The sequence below is a fragment of the Drosophila ficusphila genome, unplaced genomic scaffold (assembly GCF_018152265.1).
Source record: "Drosophila ficusphila isolate 14025-0441.05 unplaced genomic scaffold, ASM1815226v1 contig_855, whole genome shotgun sequence".
NCBI lineage: Eukaryota > Metazoa > Arthropoda > Insecta > Diptera > Drosophilidae > Drosophila > Drosophila ficusphila.
Window position 1 is genome coordinate 1,538,195 of NW_025064807.1, and position 22,920 is coordinate 1,561,114.

The following is a 22,920-nucleotide window of genomic DNA, read 5'->3' on the forward strand; positions in this document are numbered from 1 at the left end:
AAATGTGCCGAATGATATGAGAGGTAAACACCTGCCTCCAGTTGTTGATGCGTGCGGATTGTTTTGATTTTGTTACCAACTAAGCGCACCACAGAAAATCTGATTTGCTTAGCATAGCGGTTTTACAGGTTTACATATTCCCCAGATAAAAAAATAAAGAGAGTAGGTACACCAATTGAGATATGAAAAGTATCTCAGTATTCCTAATTATTATTGTTTTTAATTTGTTTACTCCATCCATAGAAATCTGTATAAGAATGCATCCGACAACCAAAACAAGAAAACACCGACCTTTGTAAACTAAGTAACTAGTCGTTTAATTTATTGCGGCAAAGATTCAAAGTTATAGTTAATACGGTAGGCAATACAATACAGTTGATGTGTGCGCTGTCTGTGTTTTAAAATACTTAAAGTACTTTTACGCGGTAGTTAAACCTAAATTAGTACGAGTACATTAAATTAAACGTTCAAGGACATACAGCGCTCTTGAGGTGAGTAAAAGCGGAGATTCACTCGTAGGACTGGCGAAATCTTTACGGATCATGATGATTGTTTCGATTGAGATATGCACGGCATATCTGCGTTGTAGAAATAATCCAAAAGATAGGTTTTAAAATATAATTGATTACAAAAACAGCTGGCAATCAGATTCATATTTCTGATCTATGAACTTTACACTTAGCAAGAAGTAAACTTAAGTAAGGTATAAAATAAAATAAAATAAAATAAAATAAAGTAAGAATAAGGTAAAATATTTCTCCCGAAAGATACTGATTGGGCGATTAAAATGACGGACACTGGTACGTTAATGGATGCTTTACGTATGGGAATAGATACTGTTGGGGAAATACTGCGTCTGCGATTGCGCTGGCAAGGATTCCAGTTCAGACATCCTAGTCGTGCGACAGGTTCAGGATATCATCGCCCATGCTGTTCTTGGGCATCTTGGCCGGTGGCGGTGCAGCCAAGTCAGCCACCGAGGCGAACTCCATGCGCTTCTTGGGCACTCCACCGCTGCCGAGCAGTGATCCTGGTGGCGCGAGCTCTCCGTAGAGGCGACTTAAGTCCGGCGAAGGTCGTCGGTGCGATGAACTGCTGCTCCCGTCGGAGGGCGCCGGCGATGGTGTGTTCGAGGGCACGCTCGAGATGGCCAGGTCCACGGCACTGAAGTTGTACTTGCCGGCGGAGTTCGAGTTGCTGCCCCCGCCGCCACCTCCTCCACTGTTGGCAGACTTGGTGGGCGTCAGTCGTTCCAGAGCCGGCGAAGCCGAGGATTCACGGGTGCGCGCCGATGAGGGCGTCGTCGACTTGGGCGGCTTCATCATCATGGCCGACAGCGATTCCTGCTGGATCTTAAACAGAGCCGATGGCGACATGAACATGTTGTTGGCCGCCAGTGTGGTCTTGGACAGGGGATCGGGTATGCCGTATTTGCCGTGCTGTTGCTGGAAGAAGGCGGCATAGTCCTGCATCTTTTCCTGCGCCAACGCATTGTAGTAGGCAGCTTGGTTGGACAGGGAAGAGGGTGATGACATGCCGGACACCCCAGCGTTGCCCGAGGAGCTGCCCGACTTCATGGCATTCGCTGAGGAGCCAGCGCCCACCACCGCGCCCGAGGGCGTGGCAAACAGGGCGTCCAAATCGGCCGCAGCTTTGTTCTGGCGATACAACAGCGCCTTGATCTCCGAATCCTGTTTCTCCAGTTGCAGCAGCTGGTTCAGCATATCGCTCTGTATGTCCTTCTGCTTCTGCTTCGATCCTCCGCCGCCTGCACCTCCGGCCACGCCCACTCCCGAGGAGAGCAGGGCGGAGAGCTCGTTGTGGGCTCCAGCCATGTGCTTGTTGGAGGACATGGCCGCTGCGAACTGATTGTTGGGATCGAACAACTTGGTGTAGGTCTGCAAGAGGGCCGTGTAGTCCGCCTGGGCAGCCGCCTGCTGCTGTTGCTGCTGCTGCTGCTGCTGCTGTTGCTGATGCTGCAACTGCTGCTGCTGCTTCTTGGATGAACTGCTGTTGGAACCACCACCCGAGGCAGCCTGCGGCGGCGGAGGAATCGAGGCGGCGGCCACAGCTGCCATTTGCTGTTGCAGGAACGCGTTCAAGTCGTTGCTCTGCTTACTCTGCTGCATGTAGGAATCGTAGCCGAGCAGCTTCGATGCCTGGATTAGGTTGTTGTAGTCGGCACTGAGAGCAGCCGCTGCTGCGGCCGCTGGCGAAGATTTCGACGACTTGCCGGATGAAGAGTTCGAGGGTTGACCGCCAGTCAAAGCATTACCGGCGGGCACTCCTAATCCTGCTCCCGTCAAATAGCTGTAGTCCGATCCAAAGCCGAGGGTTCCCAATGTAGTGGCTCCCAGGGCTTCGGCCTGCTGGAGGAGCAGTGCTGCGTATTCCGGCGAACGGATGAGCTCGCTCATCTTGAGCGGATCGTTTTTCAGTTCGTCCAGCTCCTTCATCAGCTTCGTTTTATACGAATTGGAGGTTGAGCTGGAGTTCGAGGAGGAAGAAGAGGACGAGGACTTCGACGACCGTTCCGACTTGGACTTGCCGCTGCTGTGCGTATTGCTGTTGCCACCACCACCACCTCCTCCTCCGATTCCCACTCCCGTGGGCAGCGGCAAGTTGAAGCTGTTCGAGTAGGCAGCCACGGCTGCCGCCACATTGGGATCAGTCAGGCCGGCGGCAGCAGTGGCGTTGCCCTGCTTGGAGCCACCCACCTTGGCTGCCGCCGCCGCCAGCTGATTGAGCGAGGAGCTGCCGTAGTCCTTGCGCTGCTGCTGGAAGAGTGCAGCCAGATCGCCTTGAAGGAAGTTCGGAGGAAGTTGCCCGGCCAGTTGGGCCAAACTGGCGGCCATCAGATCGTTGGCCGTGGGCAGACAAGCGGCCGCTGGAGGCACCAGAGCAGCTGCAGCCGCCTCGTACTTGTTGGGCGTGATGCTGGGACTGTTCCGGGCAATGTCGCTCACGCTGAACTTTCCCGGACTGGGAGCCGGTGAGTTGCGGGTGCGGGAGGTGGAGGCATGCGACGAGGTGTCTGATTTGGCCGGCGATGGCGACGCCCTCACCGGAACCTCGAACTTGGCCGGACTGGCGGAGTTCGACTGGATGGTGATGGGGCTGTCCCTGGGCGAGGCACTCAATGCGGAGGACAGCGCCGAAGTCGTCGCAACTGGTGGGATGGCTGGAGGTGCCGTTGCCGCGGGCATCTGCGGTGGAAGCAACTGGGTGGCGGCTGCCGGCAAGGTTGGAGGCACCAAATTGGGCAGCACCGACGGATGACTCGTGGGATTGGGTGTGGCCAGCGGGGAAAGCATTCGCACCGGGTTCATATTTAGTCCGGAGGGCATGCAGAGCTGCTCCTGCAGCGACATCACCTTCACTTCGCTGGCCTTCTGCTCCGCCTGCGCGTTGGCCTCCTCCTCTGTCTTGCGTGCACTCTCCTCCAATGCGGTTATTGACTCACTGAACAGTTCCTCCTTGGGTGCCGTGATTTTCACATCGTTGCTAAGATCCATCAGAGCAACTGGCTTGTCCTCCTCCTTCACCTCCAGTTCGTCGTTGTCGATGATCTTGATGGTCTTGGGTGGAATGAAGTCGTCTTCCTGCTCGCAATCGAGCACTGCGCATATCCAGTTCCACAGCGCCTTGTCGCTCTGCTTGGAGGGGAACTTCGGGTAGAGCGTGTTCTTCAGCTTCTCGTTGTAGGTCACGTCGTTGTTGTAAATGTTCCGGAACTTGACCACCTCTCCCCGGTACTGCGAGTAGTAGTCCACGCACAGCTGGATCTCGGAGCGCACCTCCTCGGGAATCTCCTTGTCCGGCAGCACCGAGTACTGCATCAGCATTGGCCTTCCGTACTCCATTGATTGCTTGTTCTCGTTGGGCGGCACAATCCAAATGCACTTGACCACCGACTCCAGCGTGGGATTCTCATCATAATAAGGAGCTGCAAAAAAATAAATCGTTTCAGTTTAAGTTGCGAAATTTTATTAAAAAACTTTCTTTACCCTTTCGCAATTTTACACAATTATTTATTTCTCTAGAGTAAAATTTTAAATTGTCGTATTTAAATTATCAATCTCAAAAAATTTAATTTAGAAATTCATTTTTGGATTATAACATTTTTAAACCTGGCAAACTACAGCATATATTAACAATCTCAGTTGCTATTTGTAAAAATAGATTGTGTTTATTGGGACAAAAAAGGACTTATTTATCTCCAACTCGTTTGAAATCAAAAACAACCAACTAAATAATACTTACATATGATAAGGGAGACACATGGCGTATAGGTGAGATCGCTAGCACCGCGCATTCGAATCTGATAGTCCAACTGCGAGTCGCAGTCCCGCAGTGTGGGTTCCGCCTGGAACTTGGGATGCGAGTGATACCAGCCAACCAAGAGCAGTTGGTCCTGGATCATCATCTTCTGGATGTCGCGCTCCACTTCGCCGGCTCGCTGTCGATCGAAGCGTGTGTTACGGCAAGGATATGTCTTGGTGATGGACAGAGCTGAAATGAGCAGAGATGTAGAGAATTCTTGGGCAGAGGAAGTCGCAAACAGAGCCGGACTCACTGTGTGTGTTCATGTCCCAGGTGCCCCCCAAATAGCCGCACACCTCGCGCACCGTCAAATGGCAATGGAAGTCCGCCAGCAGAAGCGCGGAGGAGTTAACTGTGATGAGAAAGGGCTGCAGCTTGCCCACCGATGTAAACGGCACCGATTCAATGAGCATATTGGCGTCGCTGTGGGTTAGAATGCATTAAGAAATAATCTGTTAATAATACTTAATAACTCAACTATTAAACTACTATTACTCTATACAAGTTTTTATTCCACAAACGCATTCCTTACACTACTTGGGCAAATTGTGACAAATGGTATGACAAAGTTGATTGAAGTATGACAAAACCAAAGACCTTTCTATAATACGTCTCAAAAACCACCCTCCCTTTTAATTTCCCTTGCACTTGGTTTACTTACTGAACAACATTGCGATTCGCTACGGTGTTGTGTGCGAAAACAGTTCGTTTAACGACAATCTCCGGTGAGTCCGACTTCCTTTCGGTATCTGCGGATTCAATGGAATTAGCAAGGATTACAAAATTGGATTGTTCTTTACATACCCAGGTCACAATCATCGAGCGGCGTTTCCTTCTGCAGGGCGCACTTGCGCAGATAGGTGTTCTTGTACGCGTCCAGTTTTTTGCCCTTGTACTTCACCGAGGCCCAGCCGCAGCCGCTCTTCTTCTCCGGATTGATGATCCGTTTGCAGTGCATGGCCCAAGCGCTGGGTGTCAGGAATATGGTCTCAGTCTCATGGGATTTGATCTTGCCATCGGCCAGCAGGTCTCCGACAAACTTCTGGCCCAAATACTCAATGGTCATGAGCCCCAGTCCCGGTTGCAGGACATTGGCAGCCATCAGTGTTTGCAGGGTGACGGTGCGTCCGGTTCCATTGAAGCCCTCGTAGTTCTCCTTGGTCTTGGGGAATAAACAGGGATTATTGGGATGCCATACACTAGTAGAGTCTCAGCATGCTCACCTCATCATCGTTGTCTTCGTCGGCAGCATCGCTATCCCCATCCTTGTCGCACAGGTTGTCCTCCAGGATGGCGGCAGGTGCTCCTCCTTCTGCAGGTGGTACGCCGGATTCGGGAGTGGCGTCCATAGCTTCCGTTGTTGCCAGTGGACCCTCTCCCTCCCCCGTTCCCTCTCCAGCACAATCACTATTTGTTATTTGCGGCGGCGGCGGCTGCAGCACCTCCCTCTCCACTTCCCCCTCACCATCACAGTCGCCCTCGCCGTCCGAGCTGCTCACCACCTGGTTCTCGCCCGCCTCGTCCACACCGTGTTCCACTCCGTTCTCCATGCGTTCAAGTCGCGATTTTTGTGCAGTTCCACAGATTTATTACTTTCAAGATACTTAAGTTTTGCGACAAAAAAAACTGATGGATGCAGTAAGGTCGCGGCTTTTTCTACGCAGAATGCCTAAACGTTTGGCGAAATGCGGCCGGAAAATAAGGCGTTTAAAAATCCCCAACCAGTGGTCACACTTTTTTGGTGAAAGTGGAGGGTGTCCTAGCTGAGTAGGATTGATGTACTCGCTAGGTTAGTTGGGTGTGTTTCTACGATAAGAACGATACGAATTTGCTTGGTTGAGAGCGTGACACGACCAACATATGTTTTGCAGGGTGTAAGAACAAGATTTCTCTGGTGATGCCAATCAAAATATTTAACCGTCTGGCAACTCTAAGTCCGGCATTTACGGAAAAAGGCGCGCATTAAATTGTTTTGTTAAATTGTTGTTAAATTATTGCATGCTAAGATATAATGGCGCTTTGGGTGGATAAATATCGACCGCGGGAACTGTCCAAGCTTGATTTCCACAAGGTTAATACGCGGAGCAGTTCCTTATTTGCTTGTTCAAATTGATAACTTTAATGGATAATTTTTCTTATAAACTTTTTTGTTTACAAAAACAGGAACAAGCTGAGAACCTCCGGAATCTCTGTAAACAAAGCGATTTTCCGCATCTCATGTTTTACGGCCCCTCGGGGGCTGGAAAGAAAACCCGAATTATGTGCCTCCTACGCGAGATGTACGGCTCCGGCGTGGAGCGCCTGAGGAGCGAGACCATGACTTTTACCACGCCATCCAATCGGAAAATCGAGGTGATGACCGTAAGCAGCAATTACCACCTAGAAGTGAATCCCTCGGATGCTGGCATGTACGACCGGACGGTGGTGATCGATCTCATCAAGCAGGTGGCTCAGACGCACCAGATAGAGATTAGTGGCCAGCGGGAGTTCAAGGTGATCGTAATTTCCGAGGGAGACGAACTTACAAAAGATGCCCAGCATGCCTTACGTCGCACCATGGAGAAGTACGTGGCCACCTGCCGTATAATCATCTCCGTCAATTCCACATCGCGTATCATTCCGGCCATTCGATCACGTTGCCTGGGCATTCGGGTCGCTGCTCCGAACGAAACGGAGATCGTGTCCATCCTGCAGAGCACCTGCAAACGGGAGGGACTCACCCTGCCCGTGGAACTGGCCAAGCGAGTGGTAGACAAGTCGGAGCGTAACCTGCGACGGGCACTACTAATGTTGGAGGCCGCCAAGGTAGCAAAAGCGCCGTTCACCGCCAACCAGGAGATTCCTGACCTCGATTGGCAGGTGTTTCTGCGAGAGACAGCATCGCAGATTATCAGCGAGCAAACGCCCAAACAGCTTGAGAAGATCCGGGAACGCCTGTACGAGTTGCTCACCCAGGGTGTACCGCCCAATCTGATATTCCGCGGCTTGGTCGAGCAGCTGGTGAACAACTGTGATATGTCCATCAAGGCGAAGACGCTCGAGTTTGCCACCGAGTATGAGCATCGGATGCAGTCGGGTGCCAAGCATATCTTCCACCTAGAAGCGTTCGTCGCTCAGTTCATGAACATCTACAAAAAGTTACTTTCTGAAATGGACATGACCGATGATTTTTAAGCAGATTAAGATTTACACACAATCATTTAATTCAATAAACTTATTAAATAAACTGAAGAAAACAAACTAATATCGTAGTTGCTGCTGTCTTTCCTCTCGACTTTGCAGAATGGCCAAACTCATCTTGTCTTCTGTAATGCGTTTTACGGTCTGAATGTACCTGTGGACCTCCTCCTCCAGTTTAACATGCGCCTGTAATGACATTTAAAATGGAGTTGATAATACATTAACAAATCATGTTAATTCTAATTTAATTTTTCATCATTTTGGCAAAGTCTGAATTTTGCTTTTTTAAATACTAAGCGAATTATAATTTTTCATTGAAAATAATCAAATACAAAAATTGATTCCCTGAAAATAAAACCAATTAAAAAGCTTTTAAAGGTTCAAATGCCATCATTATAAACTAACTGAAAAACTATTTTGAAATCTTTATCTTGAAAATGTCTTACCATTTCATATTCAAAATCCTCCTGGCCATTTATCTTCAGTGCGTGCAGCAGTAGATCAATTGTGTTTATGGGGAAGGAAAGCTGGGGATTTGTTACGTTCACAGAGTGTTTGAAGTCGAAGTACTCGCTGCCTGCACCCAGCATGCCGGCGATCATTTCACAGGCCAAATCGGCAGCTTCCAGCAGACGGTTGCGCTTCACAAACAACTGGAGAAGTTCTCGGGAATCAGACAACTTATACGAGTCCACCAGCCACTGGGGCAAAAATGCATTCAAGGCCAGGAGTCTTTGCACAACGCTCTTTCTAATCAAAGTGGAGTCCTTTGCCTCGTTATCCAGCACCAGTTTTTGAAGCAAAGTCCAGGCCATGTCGGCGGCATTACTTCGATGAGGTAAATCTGGAGTAACGAATATCATAGTAATTGATTTGACACTTTAATTTAGCGATAATCCCCACCTGCCATGTCGTTGTTTTGTAGCCAATTCCAGGCATCCACGCCCTTGTCCTCGGTGGCAGTGACACAAGCCGTTGTCAGACTCTCGAATATGGGCAAAACGGAGAACGAATATCCCCGGGAAAGTTTCAAGGCGGCAGTGTACAATCCACAGCTGGCCAGGAGGTAAGACAACTCCTCTGGCGTCGACCGCTCATAGGCAGCCACGTCTTTGCGGTAGTGTGAGAGCTCCTTTAAAGCTTCAGCATGCACCAGTTCTCTACGGATATCGGCCAATTCGAGGACAACCACCTCCTGACCGTTTTCATCGCTCTTCGGTTCACCATCGTCGTTATCCTGATCAATGGAGGCCACTCTCTCGTCACCAATTGTCGGCTTTGCAATCCACCTGTAGCGACTATCCACCAAATGCAAACAGTTCAGGCAAATCAATAGTGAAGAGCAACGCTTTTCCAGTGCATTGGGTGCGTCGCTGTCCACTTGAAAACGCATGGCCTGCTCGTACATAACCGTAGCAGCTATAAAAATAATAATTATTCCAGATCAGTTTGAATATAAGTCATTTGCAATACTAACCTTTCCTCATGTTACCCTTGTTCGTATGGAACGCATATAAAAAGTTGTACACGTCGTTTTGATCGATGCTCATCGACCTGGCCCGCGATTCCACAATGCTCTCGAATTCGTCCTGCAGTCCTATGTAAGGAAATCGCATCAGCAGGGGCAGACTTTTGTTTTGGAACAACGTTATGACCAACTGGCGAAGGCAATCCTTTCGCCTTGAAGTGTCGGCATTGTAGACTAAGGCGTAGTAAGCCTCCTCGTAGTGTCCCAACTGAAGGTGATTGTTGAAGACAATCGATTGGAACATGGGCAGCTGAGGGTCATCACGCTGCAGCTCATTCATTGCCATGTGAGCCAGTTGGATGACATAGTCCAGTGCAGAATGCTGCTCAAAGAGCTGAATAACCTTCAGATAATAGTGAACCATAGCCAGTTTTGCGTCTTCAGTCGAAACTGCTTCGCCACGACTGACGGATTCATGTAGTTTGCTGTAGAGCGGAGTGTTTTTGAGTACTTGCTCGAAGAGGAAGTCATCTTCCACAACGCCAGGCGCAGTTTGGTGGAACAAATACACTGCCTTGTGGGCCTCTCCGCAATCTAATAGGGATACTGCTAGCATAAAACGTCCTAAGAAAATTTAAAAAAGCAAAAATTACAAACTTAGAAAAGAGAAGTTAATAGATATTCTTACTAGCGTGAACTTTGACGGTACACCAGCTGGACAAAAGACGCACATAGTCCTGCACAATGATGTGGTGGCAAGTGCCGAATAACCATTCGGGAAACACGTAAATCGGAGAATCAGGCCAGCTAAAAATATAAGTAAAGTAAACACATCTCTACAGAATTATATGCTTTCTTTACGTACAGCATCTTGTTAATGTACCCCACTAGTTGAAGCAACGTCTGGCGAAGATTTAATTGCTCTGACTCCAACTGCATACTATCACTCCTTAGCAGCATGGACAGAGCACTAAATAAGCCCTTGGATTGCAGAAAGAGCCTGAGCAGCGTGGTCTGATCATTTCCATTGTTCCGCAAATGGCTTGCATACGGACGGGTATATCCGCTGAACAGTTGAGCCCGGCTTAACCGCTGGATAGAAGCTTCACTAAAGGAAGTCAAAAAATGAGAAAAATACCTCATCAATTTAAATAAATATAGTTACAATCCAGCAGGCGTATTTGATGAAATGGGCATCTCGGCAATCCAAACCAGAGTATAATACGAGTTCAGATAATTAATGTTTGTTAAAACGTTAGCGGTGCCCATTTTATCTGGGCCATTTACCATGTATTGCAATACCAAAAGGTTGCGACAAACGGAAAATCTGAAAAGAATGAGAAGTTATTACGAGTATTAAACTTATTTAGGTAGGATTTTATAAGTCAAACTAACCGTATCATAGCCATTTGCTTAACCGTTTCTGACAATATTGAAAGTCCATATTCGCTGCCCAATAGTGCTCCAGAGGGCTGCAAAAAGCGTGTAGAAAGGGAGTAATCTGCGGATAGAAATACAAAATATATATAAACATTGTTATAGAAACTCAAATCTATAGGTTTTATACCATGTGGTGGTGCATCTGGATCAATCATGCACAGCACATCGAGCAGCATTTCTAGGGAAGGTGTAAGGTTTGGAATTTCTTGAAGCTTTTGTTGAATTTGCTTCAAACTGTTTGACGGCAGCAGTGGACCGTCTTCGTCGCCCACAGTAATTCGAGAGACCAGCTTGCCGATCACCGTAATTGGCGATTCTCGCTGGTAGAGCTGCTTATCAAAATCGATCTTAAGTTCCTCCGAAATCAGCTTATCCAGAAGGGTCACCACATTCATAAGGTCCACAAAGCCCTTGGCCATTTCGGGATCATTGCGAAAGAGTGGAGCCACGTAAGTGGCCACCTCCTCATTGTGTTCCCCAATGAGTAATAGGTGCTCCAGCACTTCACAGGGTCGCAGCAGTGCAAAGGATTGTCGCCTGACCAAGCACACTGCGTCCATGCCGCCGAGAACCGCAAGTCCAGTTGGCTCAGAGAACTTAATGTGATACTGTTCGCAGCAGGAGTAAAAACGGTCCCAAAGTCGCATTGAAATTTCCAAGTACTCATCATCGGTGACCACAAAGTCCTTTAGTTCGTTCTGAATTTCATCCTCGACGGCCTGGCAAACTTGCTCCTTAAGCACCGACATGGATAGCTGCTTCACATCAAATTGCAAGTTTACTCGACGGAACATCTATAAAAAGTTATATATAAAATAAGTTTCAACCAGAAATGTAAAAATTTTCCAATTCGATTTTCTCACATATAGAGCCTTGGCAATCACATTCCGGTCAAACCGACCAGGATGAAATATGTATGAGCAGTAAGACTCTCGCGGATCCACTCCCTGCTCCATTGTTAGGCAATACCGATCCGGTGGAGGTTCCAGAGCAGCGGAAACCCATTTTATGGCGTTATTCGAAGCAAAGTAAATGGCAGAGACATTAAAATCTCCCGCTGGGTTGCTCCACAGAGCCCAAATGTGCGAGGATGTGGCATCGAAGTCAATCAAATCCATTTGGGGTGCCGGCACCGAGTTCTGCGTTAAGCTGATACCACTGTTCTCGTTCGAATCTGCCACGATGCTCACACAAATGAACTCCGATCGACGGTCGTTGGAGATGAATAAACAAAAGTTCTGATCGCTGATTTTGCGAAGCTGGTTGTTTTGGGCTGCATAACAAAATCAAAGGGAAGAGCAAGGTATTTTACATTAACATCATGTCATTTAAAATATTTCAATTAACAGAATGCTCGCTTTGTGTATATTGTACTCACGTCCTTGAGCGCCTGAGCCACCATGCCCTGATTCACCTAAGCAGTTAATGCTTGCTACGGTCTGCAGACTATCCACCGACCACAATCGCAGCTCATTATTGCGGTAAAGAACCAGGATAAATATATTCTCCTCTATTTCGCTGAATGCCATGGATGTGGCTGCCTCCTGTGTTTCAGAGCGGCCACTTAAAGGATGAGAAATTGTAAATCGTTTGTATTTTTAGCTGAATTCAAATATGTACTCACGTTAGGGCACCCTTGAGATTCGAAAGGAAACGAGGCATCAGATGCGCTTCCTTGACTTCATGGGTGACCGTGTTGCCAGTGACACAGTTCATGATGTGGAGCAGTAGCTTGCTCTGATAGGCCACCGCAAAGTACGCCACTTGGGAGTTTTGCGAGAGGTAAGATACCGCCACAGTGGGCATTGTTCCAAATCCATCCGTCACAAAGAACGTGCTCGGATCGTTTATCTTCTCGTTGACGTCGTAGAAAATCGACTGGGACAACAAATCCTCAGGTGAAGCAGTTGATTCATCCTGTCCGACTATCTTTAGGGGGAAAACATAGCGATGCACACTGCTTACGGTGACAACTAGCAGGGTGATGGCCTTGGCTTGCTCCGTAAGCGACACATTAAGCACGGCAGAGTCGGTGAAGCGCATGCGTAGGTGATTTCTCTGCAGGGAGATGTCCAAGCTGACTTCGGAGAGTTCCAGCACATCTTGGTAGGCGCGCCTGCGGTTAAGCATTCCGGTGAAATTAAGTTTGCTCCTTTCAAATAAAACTTACCAGTATATAAAGCGATTCCTGGTCTGTACGTTTTTCCTGCTCTTGTAGCAGTAGCCCCCAGAGGTTTCAAATGTCTTTAGATCTTGCAGAGTGCTCTGGGTTCCTATTTCGCGAACAGAAACGATGGGTCATATGAAAGTTTTCAATGATCTTGGAAGCAACTCACCCGTGTGTATCTTAACCTCGATCCACTCAGCCGGACTGAGGTTCTTCGGGATAACCTCCCTGTAGCTCATGTTGGCATGCAGTTTGGATGTCGGCATTTTGCAAATACAATAAAGTAAAACAAAAATTCAAGGAAAACAGAAATTATTGGCGGCACCGGCGTAAACACGCTCAGTTGGAGTGTTGGAAAACGATGAAAGCTGAAGCACATCCTACAAAATCGTCGCATTTATTTTCATCGAGCCCAGCCCTGGTTTTCTGTAAGCCACGATAATATCGAATATACTTCAATAATTGGCACATCCCTATTGCACATGTGTTTTTGTTGATTGCGGCTTTATTTCTTTATTATTTTATAAATTAAAATCTATTTCCTGAATAAAAATGACTACCCAGGAAGATGAGACCATAGTATGTTTGCCCGGAGAGCGCCTTTGCCGGACGGAGGACAACATAGTCTTGGGCATAGGCACCTACGAGCAAAATGGCTATATATACGCCTCCAAGTCAGGAATCGTGAACATCGAAGAGTCGGGCGAAAATGTGAGTTAGCTGGGCAATAAATTAATCATTGTGATTACTATATATATCCCTTGCAGTGCCAAGTGGTCAGTGTCCACAAACCGGGCTTCCATCTGACCATCCCAGCCACTGGAGATGTGGTCACAGCTAGAGTACTTGTCACAACTCCAAAATTCGTCAAGTGTGCAATTTTCTGTGTGCGAAATGTTCTTCTGGAGAGTAGCTATCGTGGACTCCTGCGCAAGGAGGATGTTAGAGAGACGGAGAAGGATCGTGTGGACATCTACAAGTCCTTCAAGCCAGGCGATGTGATCCTGGCCAGAGTTATCAACCAGCTGGATCAATCATTCCTTCTGACCACCGCTGAAAACGAACTCGGCGTAGTCATTGCCTACGCCAGCGATGCTCGAAAGAACCGGGTGCCCATGGTTCCGGTTGGTTGGAGTGAAATGCAGTGCCCCCAGACCACGATCAAGGAGCCACGCAAAGTGGCCAAGGTCCTGCCAGAGAGTTCAATAAACGCAGTGAAATAAGCTTAACCAAATGGTAATCATTCCACTCAAGACTTAAACTCAATTGGGGAACTATAAAAGTAATTAATTAATAGCTAATTATTTAATTACTGAGCAACGGAATCTCCATAGAAACTTGTTGGAAAATTAAAGAGTTGCCATTTTCACAAAAAAAGTTCATATGAATAATATATTACTTCATTAGGAAGTTTAATGCATTAAGAACTAAATGGCTCTGCAGAAACCCTTAAAGTGACTTAAAATGTTCTGTATAGTGAGTAGAATTTCTGGTTTCCATAGTTATGCGTCTATGCTTTTTACTAAACTTTGATTAGTTTTGGTTGTTATGCTGATTCAACAAGAGATACGTATTTAATATTAGATCGACATGCAACTATTAAACTTTTTAACTGATCGCACATTTTCTTTGATTTATAAGTCCAACTTATTCTTTCTGAATTTTTCAAAATTTACTTTACCTTAATCATAAAAACACACGTGCTTATGGCACGAAAATCAATATGCACATGCACTTTTCGAATGTCGAACATAAAAGCTGTAGATTTGAACGACAGGTACTTATTCCCAACAAACCAAATTACAATTACATGCCATTGCACGTGTTCCCAAAAAAGAATAAAGTAACGCAAATAAAAGGTAGTATGGGCCCAGGCGTCAGAGCTGTAAAAAACCCATAACCCAATGCCAATCAATGTCGCTGGGAGCTGTTGTTGATGGATGACTATTCTTATGCAAATAGCAGTTCGTTTCGCGTGCAAGAGTTCTACTAATTCAATCAAAGGAGCAGGAGCCAGGAGCATTGAGCTCCTGCTCCAGGACTAGGCCACCAAGTCTTTTCTTGCCAATAAAAAATGCAAATGCATAGGAAATGTTACAGGTGGGCTGGGAGTTGAACGATTCCTGGGTCCCGAACCGGTTGATCCAAACAACCAATCATTGTTTGGTCGATGGGAAACGCAGCCGGTTCGTTTTCTGGTGGTTCGAACCCCGGTTAATATTCAAATTAAATCGAGGGGGAATACGGCCAATATGCGGTGCAAGTGAACATTCGAACGGGTAGTTGGCCCTGTCGTAGTTGTCGTAAAATCACCAGTCCCAAAAAAACATAGTCAATTGTCAGTTGAAGACCAACAGTAGAACAACCACGGCAAGAGTAGCGGAAACGGACCGGGAAGCCAAGCAACTCATTATGGTGCAGATATCGCAGACAGAGGAGGACATCAAGATTTCCATCGAGCTCAATCGACTGGTCACTCGCAAGCCGGACGTTGTCCTTCTCCCGCAGTATTTGAAGTTCAACAATCCGCCCATTTTCTTCGAGCGCCATTTGGCCCAGGAGATCGACGAAATGGCCAGGTAAGTAACTTTTCTAATAAAAAAAAACATTTTATGATAAACTATCAACCTAAAATAAATGATCAATGTCTGGTATGGTGGTAAATCTTTTCCGAATTATGAATAAGTGATTTTTAATTTTAAATGAAAAAGCTTTTAATACCATCAAGTTACAATATATCGATCTCTTGCAGCTTCTGCCGTATCTTTAAGAACGAGGCGCGCATTGTACTGGTGAAGAAGGAGAAAGGCTTCTGGCCGGAGTTGTTTCAGAAGCTGGACAAGGAGGCCCTTATGCAAAAGCGCCTAGAGATCGCTGATTTGATCGTCGAGCGCAACAAGAAGCGGGATGAAAAGGCACTCGAGCGTTACGAGAATAAGCGGCGGGCGGAGGTTCAAAAGGAAATTAAGCGGGAAACTGCCATGCGGGAGAGACTGAAGCAGTTCCAGGAAAACTCTGTTCGGGAAGCCCTTGTGGTTGATGTCCGCAAGGAGGCCAATGCGACACCTAAGCCAGATGTCCTGCAGTATCCGCCATCGTCAATGGCCGCCAGTCGCCTGGCTACGCCTCTTTATCGACCGCCCATGAACTCTGTTCGCGGCAGCGGGCGAATCACTGTGAGCTTCACCAACCCGCACAAGCGGACTACACCGAAGCGAGAGTCGCAGGACACCATGGAGAAGACGTACGCCGCTGCAGGAGGACCGAATGCAAACGATCAATCTCCTATGGAGAGCCTTGATGAATAAACTCGAGATGTACTATACAGGATCGTCGCTTGACGACTAGCTGTACGTGCGTATGTTAGACTGTTCAAAGTGTTTCCTATTTTCTTAGTCCATCCAATAAATCAACAGGTGTTTGCATAAATAAAATATGGATTAATAGGGGGTTTTTGTCACAGAGGTGGGAAAAAGTTCAAGCTTGTTCTAGTGTTTGTTTAGGTAAGTAAAGTTAGAGATGTGCGGAAAATATTTGAGAAACAAACTTAGCTAATGTTTAAAATAATATGTGAAACAATTGATTGTAGTTTTTTATCTAATGACTTTTTACATTAAAACGGCCTACATATTAATTACTATTAAATTTTAATATCAGTTTAGCAAGTTAATAATCAAAAAAGACAAAAACCAGCAAAATAAACTAAAAATTTCCTTTTAAAATCCGATAAGTCCGTCTGCTCAACTTTAGAATTGTGCCTATCGATAGCATCAGCTGACGACTGTCAGTGTTGGGCAATCATTCGGTGAAAACATTTGACGTTGCTTTTTTCCACAATTTCTTTTGCCGCTATGACATTACAAATCTAAAAGAATTTTAGATTTTCTCAGAACAAGACTGAGGGAACACGAATCAGCAGGATTAGACACTTGAAACCGATGACCGAGGCAGCAAGAGCACGACCCGCCAACTCTAGAGGGGCCGCGGGAGACACGCAAATGTACCCGCTTTCCGGCGGATCAAAGGAGCCACCGAAGCTGGACGACCTGGTGCAATATGTGAGCTTGTACGTAAGGATCCCAACGCCGTTGACCGGCGTGGTGCTGCCCTTTGTGCCGCTCTACCTGTCCGCCTTCTACTTATGGGTCCACGTGACTGGTGGCGAGGAAACACCTACAGCCGGTGTGATTCCCCTCAAAAATGAGACAACCACTGATCATTCCACAACTTGGAATGACTTTGGCTTCATTGCTGTGCTGGCTATTGCCTTTCTGCACATCCTCACGCTACTTTGTTGCTACTGGAGTGTGCATGTGCTGGCTTTCCTCACCTGCCGTCGGGTGAAGCTGCCCGGCGCCAATGTTCTGGCCAAAGTGGTACCCACTGCCAACAACGGAAACTCAAAGATCGTACCCGTGCGCTCCTCCCAGCTGGAGGACGGATCCACCCAGTATTTCTTGGTCTTCCAGAAGACTAAGTACGTTTGGAACGAGGATCGCAAAACGTTTCAGGCCGTTGAATTCCCGGTAAATGGGCTGCTGAGCAGCTACTCCTCATCGCGCGGATTAGAGTCGGAAGAAGCTATTAAGCGTGCCACTTTCACGTATGGCAATAACGAAATGGAAATGGTGGTGCCCGAGTTCCACGAACTCTTCGTTGAACGCGCTACGGCGCCATTCTTCGTGTTCCAGGTCTTCTCCGTGGGACTTTGGTGTATGGACGACTACTGGTACTACTCCCTGTTTACGCTCTTCGTGCTGGTCGCCTTTGAGTGCACCATTGTCAAGCAGCAGCTCCGAAACATGTCCGAGATCCGGAAGATGGGCAATAAGCCTTATCTAATCTACGCCTTCAGACAAAACAAGTGGCGACACATTGGCTCCGATGAGCTGTTGCCCGGTGATTTGGTCTCGATAACGCGCTCACAGAACGACAACATTGTACCTTGCGATTTGGTCATCCTTCGGGGCTCCTGCATCGTAGATGAATCCATGTTAACGGGCGAATCGGTGCCACTAATGAAAGAGTCGTTGGAATCGCTGGACAATTTGGATGTTGAGCTGGACGCCGAGGGAGATGGCAAGCTATTCGTTTTATTTGGTGGCACTAAAGTGGTTCAGCACACTGCTCCTACGAAAGAATCGCTTCGTGCTCCAGATGGCGGCTGCATTGGCTATGTGATTCGTACAGGTTTCAACACATCGCAAGGCAAGCTTCTGCGAACGATCCTATTCGGTGCCAATCGCGCCACTGAGAACAACGTGGAGACATTCGCCTTCATTGCTTTCCTAATGGTCTTTGCCGTTGCCGCCGCATCTTATGTGTGGGTCAAGGGCAGCGAAGATCCCGAGCGCAATCGCTACAAGCTTTTCCTGGAGTGCACTCTCATCCTGACGTCCATCATTCCCCCGGACCTGCCCATTGAACTGACCTTGGCCGTTAACACGTCCCTCATCCAGTTAACCAGATTGTTTGTATTCTGCACAGAACCCTTCCGAATTCCCTTCGCCGGAAAAGTGCAGATTTGCTGCTTCGACAAGACGGGAACTCTGACTACGGATAATCTTATGGTAGAAGGAATTGCCGGATTGGCTCCCAACGGAGCTTGTGTACCAATCGAAGAGGCAGAGGCGAATACGGTTCAAGTACTCGCATGCTGTCACTCATTGGCTCTTCTGGATGACGGACTAGTGGGAGATCCACTGGAGAAGGCCACGCTAGCAGCAGTAGATTGGACGCTTACCAAGATGGATAGCGTCATTCCGAAAAAGCCACAGTTCAAGCCCCTGAAGATCATTCAACGCTACCACTTTTCATCAGCACTGAAGCGAATGTCGGTATTGGCTGGCTACCTAATGCCCTACTCCAACGAGGTGAAGCACATAGGAGCGGTGAAGGGAGCACCAGAGGTTATTCAGAAAATGCTAAGTGAGGTGCCCACAGACTACGAAAAGGTAATTGGATTTGTTTTTTGAAAAAATGGTCAATTCAATAATCAAATTATTCTACTAGGTTTATTTGGAGTACGCTCGCCGTGGAGCACGAGTTCTGGCTTTAGGTATTAAGGAGTTCGGCACTTTGGGATCTCAAAAAATTCGGGAATTGAAGCGTGAAGAGGTGGAGTGCGATCTGACCTTTGCCGGATTTGTGATAATTTCCTGTCCCATGAAGCCTGACTCCAAATCCGTTATTAAGGAGCTTATTCAATCCTCGCACAAAGTGGTGATGATTACGGGCGACAGTCCGCTCACCGCCTGTCACGTGGCCAAAGAGCTGCGCTTTACCCGGAAGAAGCTGGTAATCCTAACTCCGCCCGACCAGGAGGAGGGCGACAAATGGAGTTGGGTTTCCATTGGTGGGGATCAAACTTACGAGCTGGATTTTAAGGATGCTAACAAGAGAATTTCACTCTTGTTGGCAACTCACGATCTCTGCATTACTGGAGAGGGATTGCAGTATCTGCAGCAGAACCAACAGCACTACATGCGCCAACTGTTGCCTCAAGTCACGGTCTGTGCTCGTTTCGCGCCCAAGCAAAAGGAGTTCATCATCACGCAGCTGAAACAACTGGGTTACTGCACTTTGATGTGTGGTGACGGCACAAACGATGTGGGAGCCCTCAAGCAAGCCAACGTTGGTGTTTCCCTGCTAACCAGTGCTCCCGTGAAGCGAAAGCGCACCGAGGAGGAGCAGCGCCAGGCGGCGGCAAATGCAGCTGCTGCAGCCGCCCAAGCAGCTGCCAATGCCAACCAACAGTTAACGCCACGGGAACGGGCACTGCGTCGTCGCCAGGAGCATATCAACCAAACACAAGCTCGTCTGCAGAGCGCATTAGCCGACATGGAGGAGCAGACAATGGTGAAGTTGGGTGACGCCTCCATTGCAGCGCCATTCACCAGCAAGTCCTCGTCGATAATGTGCGGTAAGTAAAGTGGCTTTCACCTTGGGGATTGCGTTTTAATTTCATTTTGAAATCTCTGTTCAGTGAACCACATCATCAAGCAGGGTCGTTGCACGCTGGTAACCACGCTTCAGATGTTTAAGATCCTCGCCCTGAACGCCCTTATCCAGGCATATTGCCAGTCAGTGCTATACATCGATGGCATTAAGTTCAGCGATACCCAGGCCACCATGCAGGGCATTTTTATTGCCGCCTGCTTCCTTTTTATCACACGAGCCAAGGTGGGTAAACTGTAGCATTGACTTTAAATTAAATTTTCGAGATTTTGTTGGAAAACATGTCAATGATTTATCATAATTATTTAATAAATAATGTTGTACCTTTTGTTATTCATCCAGCCACTTAAAACGCTGTCCAAGGTGGCCCCACTGCCAAACATCTTCAATTTTTACACGATTTCGACTATTCTCTGTCAGTTTGCCGTGCACTTTGGAGCGCTCTATTACCTTACCAGCCAAGCCAACATTTTGGCACCACCTAGGTATGTTTACATTGAACAACAAAAAACAATAAAATAAGAATATTTTATATTTTAATTGTTTTGCAGAGAAGGCAAAGTGAAATTGTATCTTGACATGGATCCTGAGGAGAAGACGAAATACGATCCGAACATTGTGAGCAGCACAGTCTATATAATTTGCTTATCACTGCAAGTGGCCACCATTGCGGTCAATTACAAGGTGCGTTCTATAACTAAAAAAATCAACAGAATACTAAAATTTACTTTCAACAGGGCCATCCTTTTAGGGAAAGCTTGCGTTCTAACCGCATGCTGATGTATGCCATCGGAGCCTCGGCCACATTGGTCATTCTTCTATCCACGGGCTTGGCGCCCGAGTTGACGGAATTCTTTGAGATTATCGAATTCCCTACGGATGTAAGAACTTTTCAATATGTTGTTGAACTTTATTTTAAAGACTTGGCTTTTTTAGTTCCGCAAAACTTTGCTCTGTGTCCTAGTCGTGGATATTGTTGGAGCCTTCGTTTTGGACCGCATTTGCTCATTCCTGTTCGGGGAAACGCGTCGCAAGTCAAAGGTGCTGAACTGTTAGGACCATTTAATGCTAAGTACTAGAAAAGGAGCAACTTAAGAAAGATAGATAAGCCTTTCCCCTTTTATTTCGATCCCTCTAATGGTAAACAACTTATCGTGTTTAATGGCGTCGGTTTCTTAAATGTTAAAATTCCGCATCAATGAATCATCGTAATGCATTTAAAGTGTATTAACGGGCAAGTGTATTATCGACCAGCCTATATCATTTTAGTTTGACAAAGCAAGAACCTTTGATTCTTTCGACTACCGTATATGCGATTAGTGAAATTGTCGTAATATTTGTAATGCTAATAAAGATAGAAAAAATTTGAAAAAAGAGAAATACATATTTGTCAAAAACTTTAAGTGGTCTGATCTGGTTCAATGTCCTCCGATTTAGAGTCTTCAAGCTGTTTGAATTGGATTAAGATGACCAAGTACGTGGTAACAGCAGAAAAGATCTACGTATTGGGAAAAGGAAGAAATAACTTAATATTTGAATACTTGAGATGACATTTTAAAACTGCTGCACCTTGAACAGAGTGGTATTATCTATAGCGAAGAATCCGTACGCCGTAAACTGTACCTCCTGCTTAATGCTCTTGGTAAGAAATTTATCAATCTGTAACAGGAAAGCCATTCGTTAACAACAAACTTTTATTTAAACTGTGATAGTAGCTTACTATATTTTGATATTCCCTGCACTTGGCATATACCCTCGCCAGTATTTGTGCCGTTGCATTGGCCTTGAAATAGAAGCACTCATGATGATTAGTTGTAAACTTATCGCTGATATCGTTACTCACCTCCCTGGTGGTCAGACCACAACTTGTGGACAACAAGGCCAGCAGGGAAACGTGGAGACAGAGCCAGGCAGCGCACCACTGAAGGATGTTCGGGGACACCGTGCCCCTTGCGGTGATCTGGACAAATAGATTGTAGCAGTTGGTGGTGACCGTGTAGAAGGAATAGCCTAGGAACGAGACCAGAATCAAGTTGCAGCAATCGTTGATGCCCTTGTAGATTCGCAGCAGTTTGTTGTGCATACGGTATATGAAGAGCGAGTCCTCTGGGAAATGTTCCATAACAGCTGGATTGGGAGTGGGGTTAACGTTACTATTGATATTTCCCCGGTTCCGTCTTCCTCCCTTTCGCTTATGCTGCTGACCATAAGTATATCCATTCAGTAATTCGTTAATGAAATGAAACCGGATGTACACTATTTTCAATAATGCTGAAGCGAATACTATGTACGTGGCGGTAAGTCCATTTTGGATAGCATAAAAGGCAAGCAATATATAGGATGTGGGCGTGATAACGCCTTGCACCGCATAAACCTTCAGGACGATAATGTAGGTTTGGCAGATAGCGATTCCTACCAAAAACTTTACCGAAAACCCAAAGTTCTGGTTCAAATTGACTCCAAACTGCCGACGAACCTCCTCATCCAGTTGGAGAATTTCATTCATGACCCGTAGCATGCATTTGGTATTTCGGGCGCACACAAAAACCGTAAGGGTGTAGGTCAGGATGCAGAGCAAAAGTTCGATCCACTGGTTCACATTATCCGTCTCCCGGTAGGAGTAAAATAGTTGGGCCGATATCGGTGTAAATAAGCTGTAGACGTTGAAGATGGTCAAGGCGTGGACAACGCCTCTTACAAAAAAGGAGTAGAACTCATTCGCTTTGGTTGGAGGACCCACTTCGTAGTTGGACACCTGTTCGTAAATGGGCATCAAACCACTGGCCTTTAGCACGGACAAGATGGTGCGAATGTCCTCGAAAACGGGATGATCCTGAGGGTTCCTCAAAGGAGCAGCATGAGAGTCCCTTGTAAAGGCATCCCTGCTCAAAGACTGATTTCGATACGGCGAAATTCTTCGCGGATACGGACGCGATCGCGTTTTCTGCGTAGGCATTTCGATCACCCAAGTGTTCGGGGACATGTCCAACAAAGCACTGACAAGGGCAAAAGGATTCGGCTAACAGGACTGACCACCTTTCATATAAGTGGGTCCCGAGTTATCTGATAGTGTTCGTGGAGTCACTGGGGTCACGGGCTATCAATGGACTTCAAGTGCCATTAGCGTAATTGTTTTCCATTGTGGATTATTGAATATTGCCAACGTTACGGAACTGAAAAATCAATTATTTCATTAAACAAAAATAAAATTATCTCCTTTTTTAAATATACTAAGAAAAAATACAAAAATAAAACACGTTCTAAAAACCTATATTATTACATGTTGAACAAAGGTTTTAAGTAGTATAGTCTTTTACATGACTATTTTATTTATTGGCTTGCTTTCCAAACTTGTTGAGTTTATTTATTTGTTATTGTTTAATAT

At 46.6% G+C, this 22,920-nt stretch overlaps 7 protein-coding genes across 7 annotated transcripts; 4 read left to right on the forward strand and 3 right to left on the reverse strand.

Moving 5' to 3' along the window:
* Positions 1 to 302: 302 nt before the first annotated feature.
* LOC108100090 (MPN domain-containing protein CG4751) lies at positions 303 to 5,981 on the reverse strand. Its single transcript, XM_017203832.2, has 6 exons — positions 5,547 to 5,981; positions 5,128 to 5,485; positions 4,985 to 5,072; positions 4,577 to 4,746; positions 4,264 to 4,512; positions 303 to 3,946 (listed from the first exon to the last, which is right to left on the reverse strand). Exons 1-6 carry the CDS (start codon positions 5,871 to 5,873, stop codon positions 894 to 896), a joined length of 4,245 nt encoding a protein of 1,414 aa, XP_017059321.1. The 5' UTR covers positions 5,874 to 5,981; the 3' UTR covers positions 303 to 893.
* Positions 5,982 to 6,229: 248 nt separating this feature from the next.
* Positions 6,230 to 7,567, forward strand: LOC108100071 (replication factor C subunit 3). The gene is made up of 2 exons (XM_017203806.2): positions 6,230 to 6,394; positions 6,487 to 7,567. The coding sequence occupies exons 1-2, from the start codon at positions 6,335 to 6,337 to the stop codon at positions 7,495 to 7,497; spliced, it is 1,071 nt and encodes a 356-aa protein (XP_017059295.1). The 5' UTR covers positions 6,230 to 6,334; the 3' UTR covers positions 7,498 to 7,567.
* On the reverse strand, positions 7,503 to 12,921 carry LOC108100070 (nuclear pore complex protein Nup160 homolog). Its single transcript, XM_017203805.2, has 14 exons — positions 12,748 to 12,921; positions 12,582 to 12,684; positions 12,036 to 12,527; positions 11,790 to 11,974; positions 11,275 to 11,684; positions 10,539 to 11,205; positions 10,367 to 10,472; positions 10,137 to 10,298; positions 9,837 to 10,079; positions 9,660 to 9,778; positions 8,981 to 9,595; positions 8,407 to 8,922; positions 7,950 to 8,347; positions 7,503 to 7,689 (listed from the first exon to the last, which is right to left on the reverse strand). Exons 1-14 carry the CDS (start codon positions 12,842 to 12,844, stop codon positions 7,564 to 7,566), a joined length of 4,239 nt encoding a protein of 1,412 aa, XP_017059294.1. The 5' UTR covers positions 12,845 to 12,921; the 3' UTR covers positions 7,503 to 7,563.
* A 124-nt stretch (positions 12,922 to 13,045) lies between these two features.
* Positions 13,046 to 13,818, forward strand: LOC108100114 (exosome complex component CSL4). Its single transcript, XM_017203863.1, has 2 exons — positions 13,046 to 13,289; positions 13,346 to 13,818. The coding sequence occupies exons 1-2, from the start codon at positions 13,131 to 13,133 to the stop codon at positions 13,799 to 13,801; spliced, it is 615 nt and encodes a 204-aa protein (XP_017059352.1). The 5' UTR covers positions 13,046 to 13,130; the 3' UTR covers positions 13,802 to 13,818.
* Positions 13,819 to 14,013: 195 nt separating this feature from the next.
* Positions 14,014 to 16,007, forward strand: LOC108100113 (dynein axonemal assembly factor 4). The gene is made up of 2 exons (XM_017203862.2): positions 14,014 to 15,157; positions 15,331 to 16,007. The coding sequence occupies exons 1-2, from the start codon at positions 14,991 to 14,993 to the stop codon at positions 15,884 to 15,886; spliced, it is 723 nt and encodes a 240-aa protein (XP_017059351.1). The 5' UTR covers positions 14,014 to 14,990; the 3' UTR covers positions 15,887 to 16,007.
* A 369-nt stretch (positions 16,008 to 16,376) lies between these two features.
* Positions 16,377 to 20,909, forward strand: LOC108100068 (endoplasmic reticulum transmembrane helix translocase). Its single transcript, XM_017203803.2, has 7 exons — positions 16,377 to 18,532; positions 18,591 to 19,500; positions 19,564 to 19,760; positions 19,878 to 20,020; positions 20,087 to 20,219; positions 20,273 to 20,416; positions 20,472 to 20,909. Exons 1-7 carry the CDS (start codon positions 16,517 to 16,519, stop codon positions 20,589 to 20,591), a joined length of 3,663 nt encoding a protein of 1,220 aa, XP_017059292.1. The 5' UTR covers positions 16,377 to 16,516; the 3' UTR covers positions 20,592 to 20,909.
* A 17-nt stretch (positions 20,910 to 20,926) lies between these two features.
* On the reverse strand, positions 20,927 to 22,540 carry LOC108100069 (gustatory and pheromone receptor 32a). Its single transcript, XM_017203804.2, has 4 exons — positions 21,379 to 22,540; positions 21,256 to 21,318; positions 21,105 to 21,194; positions 20,927 to 21,033 (listed from the first exon to the last, which is right to left on the reverse strand). The coding sequence occupies exons 1-4, from the start codon at positions 22,516 to 22,518 to the stop codon at positions 20,935 to 20,937; spliced, it is 1,392 nt and encodes a 463-aa protein (XP_017059293.1). The 5' UTR covers positions 22,519 to 22,540; the 3' UTR covers positions 20,927 to 20,934.
* Positions 22,541 to 22,920: the final 380 nt, after the last annotated feature.

Excerpts from the sequence above, each read along its gene's own strand:
- LOC108100113 (XM_017203862.2), top strand. The coding sequence starts at position 14,991 with ATGGTGCAGATATCGCAGACAGAGGAGGACATCAAGATTTCCATCGAG. Across the intron at positions 15,158-15,330 it reads GAGATCGACGAAATGGCCAG|CTTCTGCCGTATCTTTAAGA; the intron begins GTAAGTAACTTT and ends GATCTCTTGCAG.
- LOC108100070 (XM_017203805.2), bottom strand. The coding sequence starts at position 12,844 with ATGCCGACATCCAAACTGCATGCCAACATGAGCTACAGGGAGGTTATC. Across the intron at positions 12,528-12,581 it reads AGGAATCGCTTTATATACTG|GCGCGCCTACCAAGATGTGC; the intron begins GTAAGTTTTATT and ends GCTTAACCGCAG. Across the intron at positions 9,779-9,836 it reads GGGTACATTAACAAGATGCT|CTGGCCTGATTCTCCGATTT; the intron begins GTACGTAAAGAA and ends TTATATTTTTAG.
- LOC108100068 (XM_017203803.2), top strand. The coding sequence starts at position 16,517 with ATGACCGAGGCAGCAAGAGCACGACCCGCCAACTCTAGAGGGGCCGCG. Across the intron at positions 20,220-20,272 it reads CCATTGCGGTCAATTACAAG|GGCCATCCTTTTAGGGAAAG; the intron begins GTGCGTTCTATA and ends TACTTTCAACAG. Across the intron at positions 20,417-20,471 it reads TTATCGAATTCCCTACGGAT|TTCCGCAAAACTTTGCTCTG; the intron begins GTAAGAACTTTT and ends TGGCTTTTTTAG.
- LOC108100069 (XM_017203804.2), bottom strand. The coding sequence starts at position 22,518 with ATGTCCCCGAACACTTGGGTGATCGAAATGCCTACGCAGAAAACGCGA. Across the intron at positions 21,195-21,255 it reads GCAGGGAATATCAAAATATA|ATTGATAAATTTCTTACCAA; the intron begins GTAAGCTACTAT and ends TTCCTGTTACAG. Across the intron at positions 21,034-21,104 it reads ATAATACCACTCTGTTCAAG|ATCTTTTCTGCTGTTACCAC; the intron begins GTGCAGCAGTTT and ends CCCAATACGTAG.
- LOC108100071 (XM_017203806.2), top strand. The coding sequence starts at position 6,335 with ATGGCGCTTTGGGTGGATAAATATCGACCGCGGGAACTGTCCAAGCTT. Across the intron at positions 6,395-6,486 it reads CCAAGCTTGATTTCCACAAG|GAACAAGCTGAGAACCTCCG; the intron begins GTTAATACGCGG and ends TTACAAAAACAG.
- LOC108100114 (XM_017203863.1), top strand. The coding sequence starts at position 13,131 with ATGACTACCCAGGAAGATGAGACCATAGTATGTTTGCCCGGAGAGCGC. Across the intron at positions 13,290-13,345 it reads TCGAAGAGTCGGGCGAAAAT|TGCCAAGTGGTCAGTGTCCA; the intron begins GTGAGTTAGCTG and ends TATCCCTTGCAG.
- LOC108100090 (XM_017203832.2), bottom strand. The coding sequence starts at position 5,873 with ATGGAGAACGGAGTGGAACACGGTGTGGACGAGGCGGGCGAGAACCAG. Across the intron at positions 4,747-4,984 it reads GCGAATCGCAATGTTGTTCA|CGACGCCAATATGCTCATTG; the intron begins GTAAGTAAACCA and ends TCTAACCCACAG. Across the intron at positions 4,513-4,576 it reads CTGGGACATGAACACACACA|CTCTGTCCATCACCAAGACA; the intron begins GTGAGTCCGGCT and ends TGCTCATTTCAG.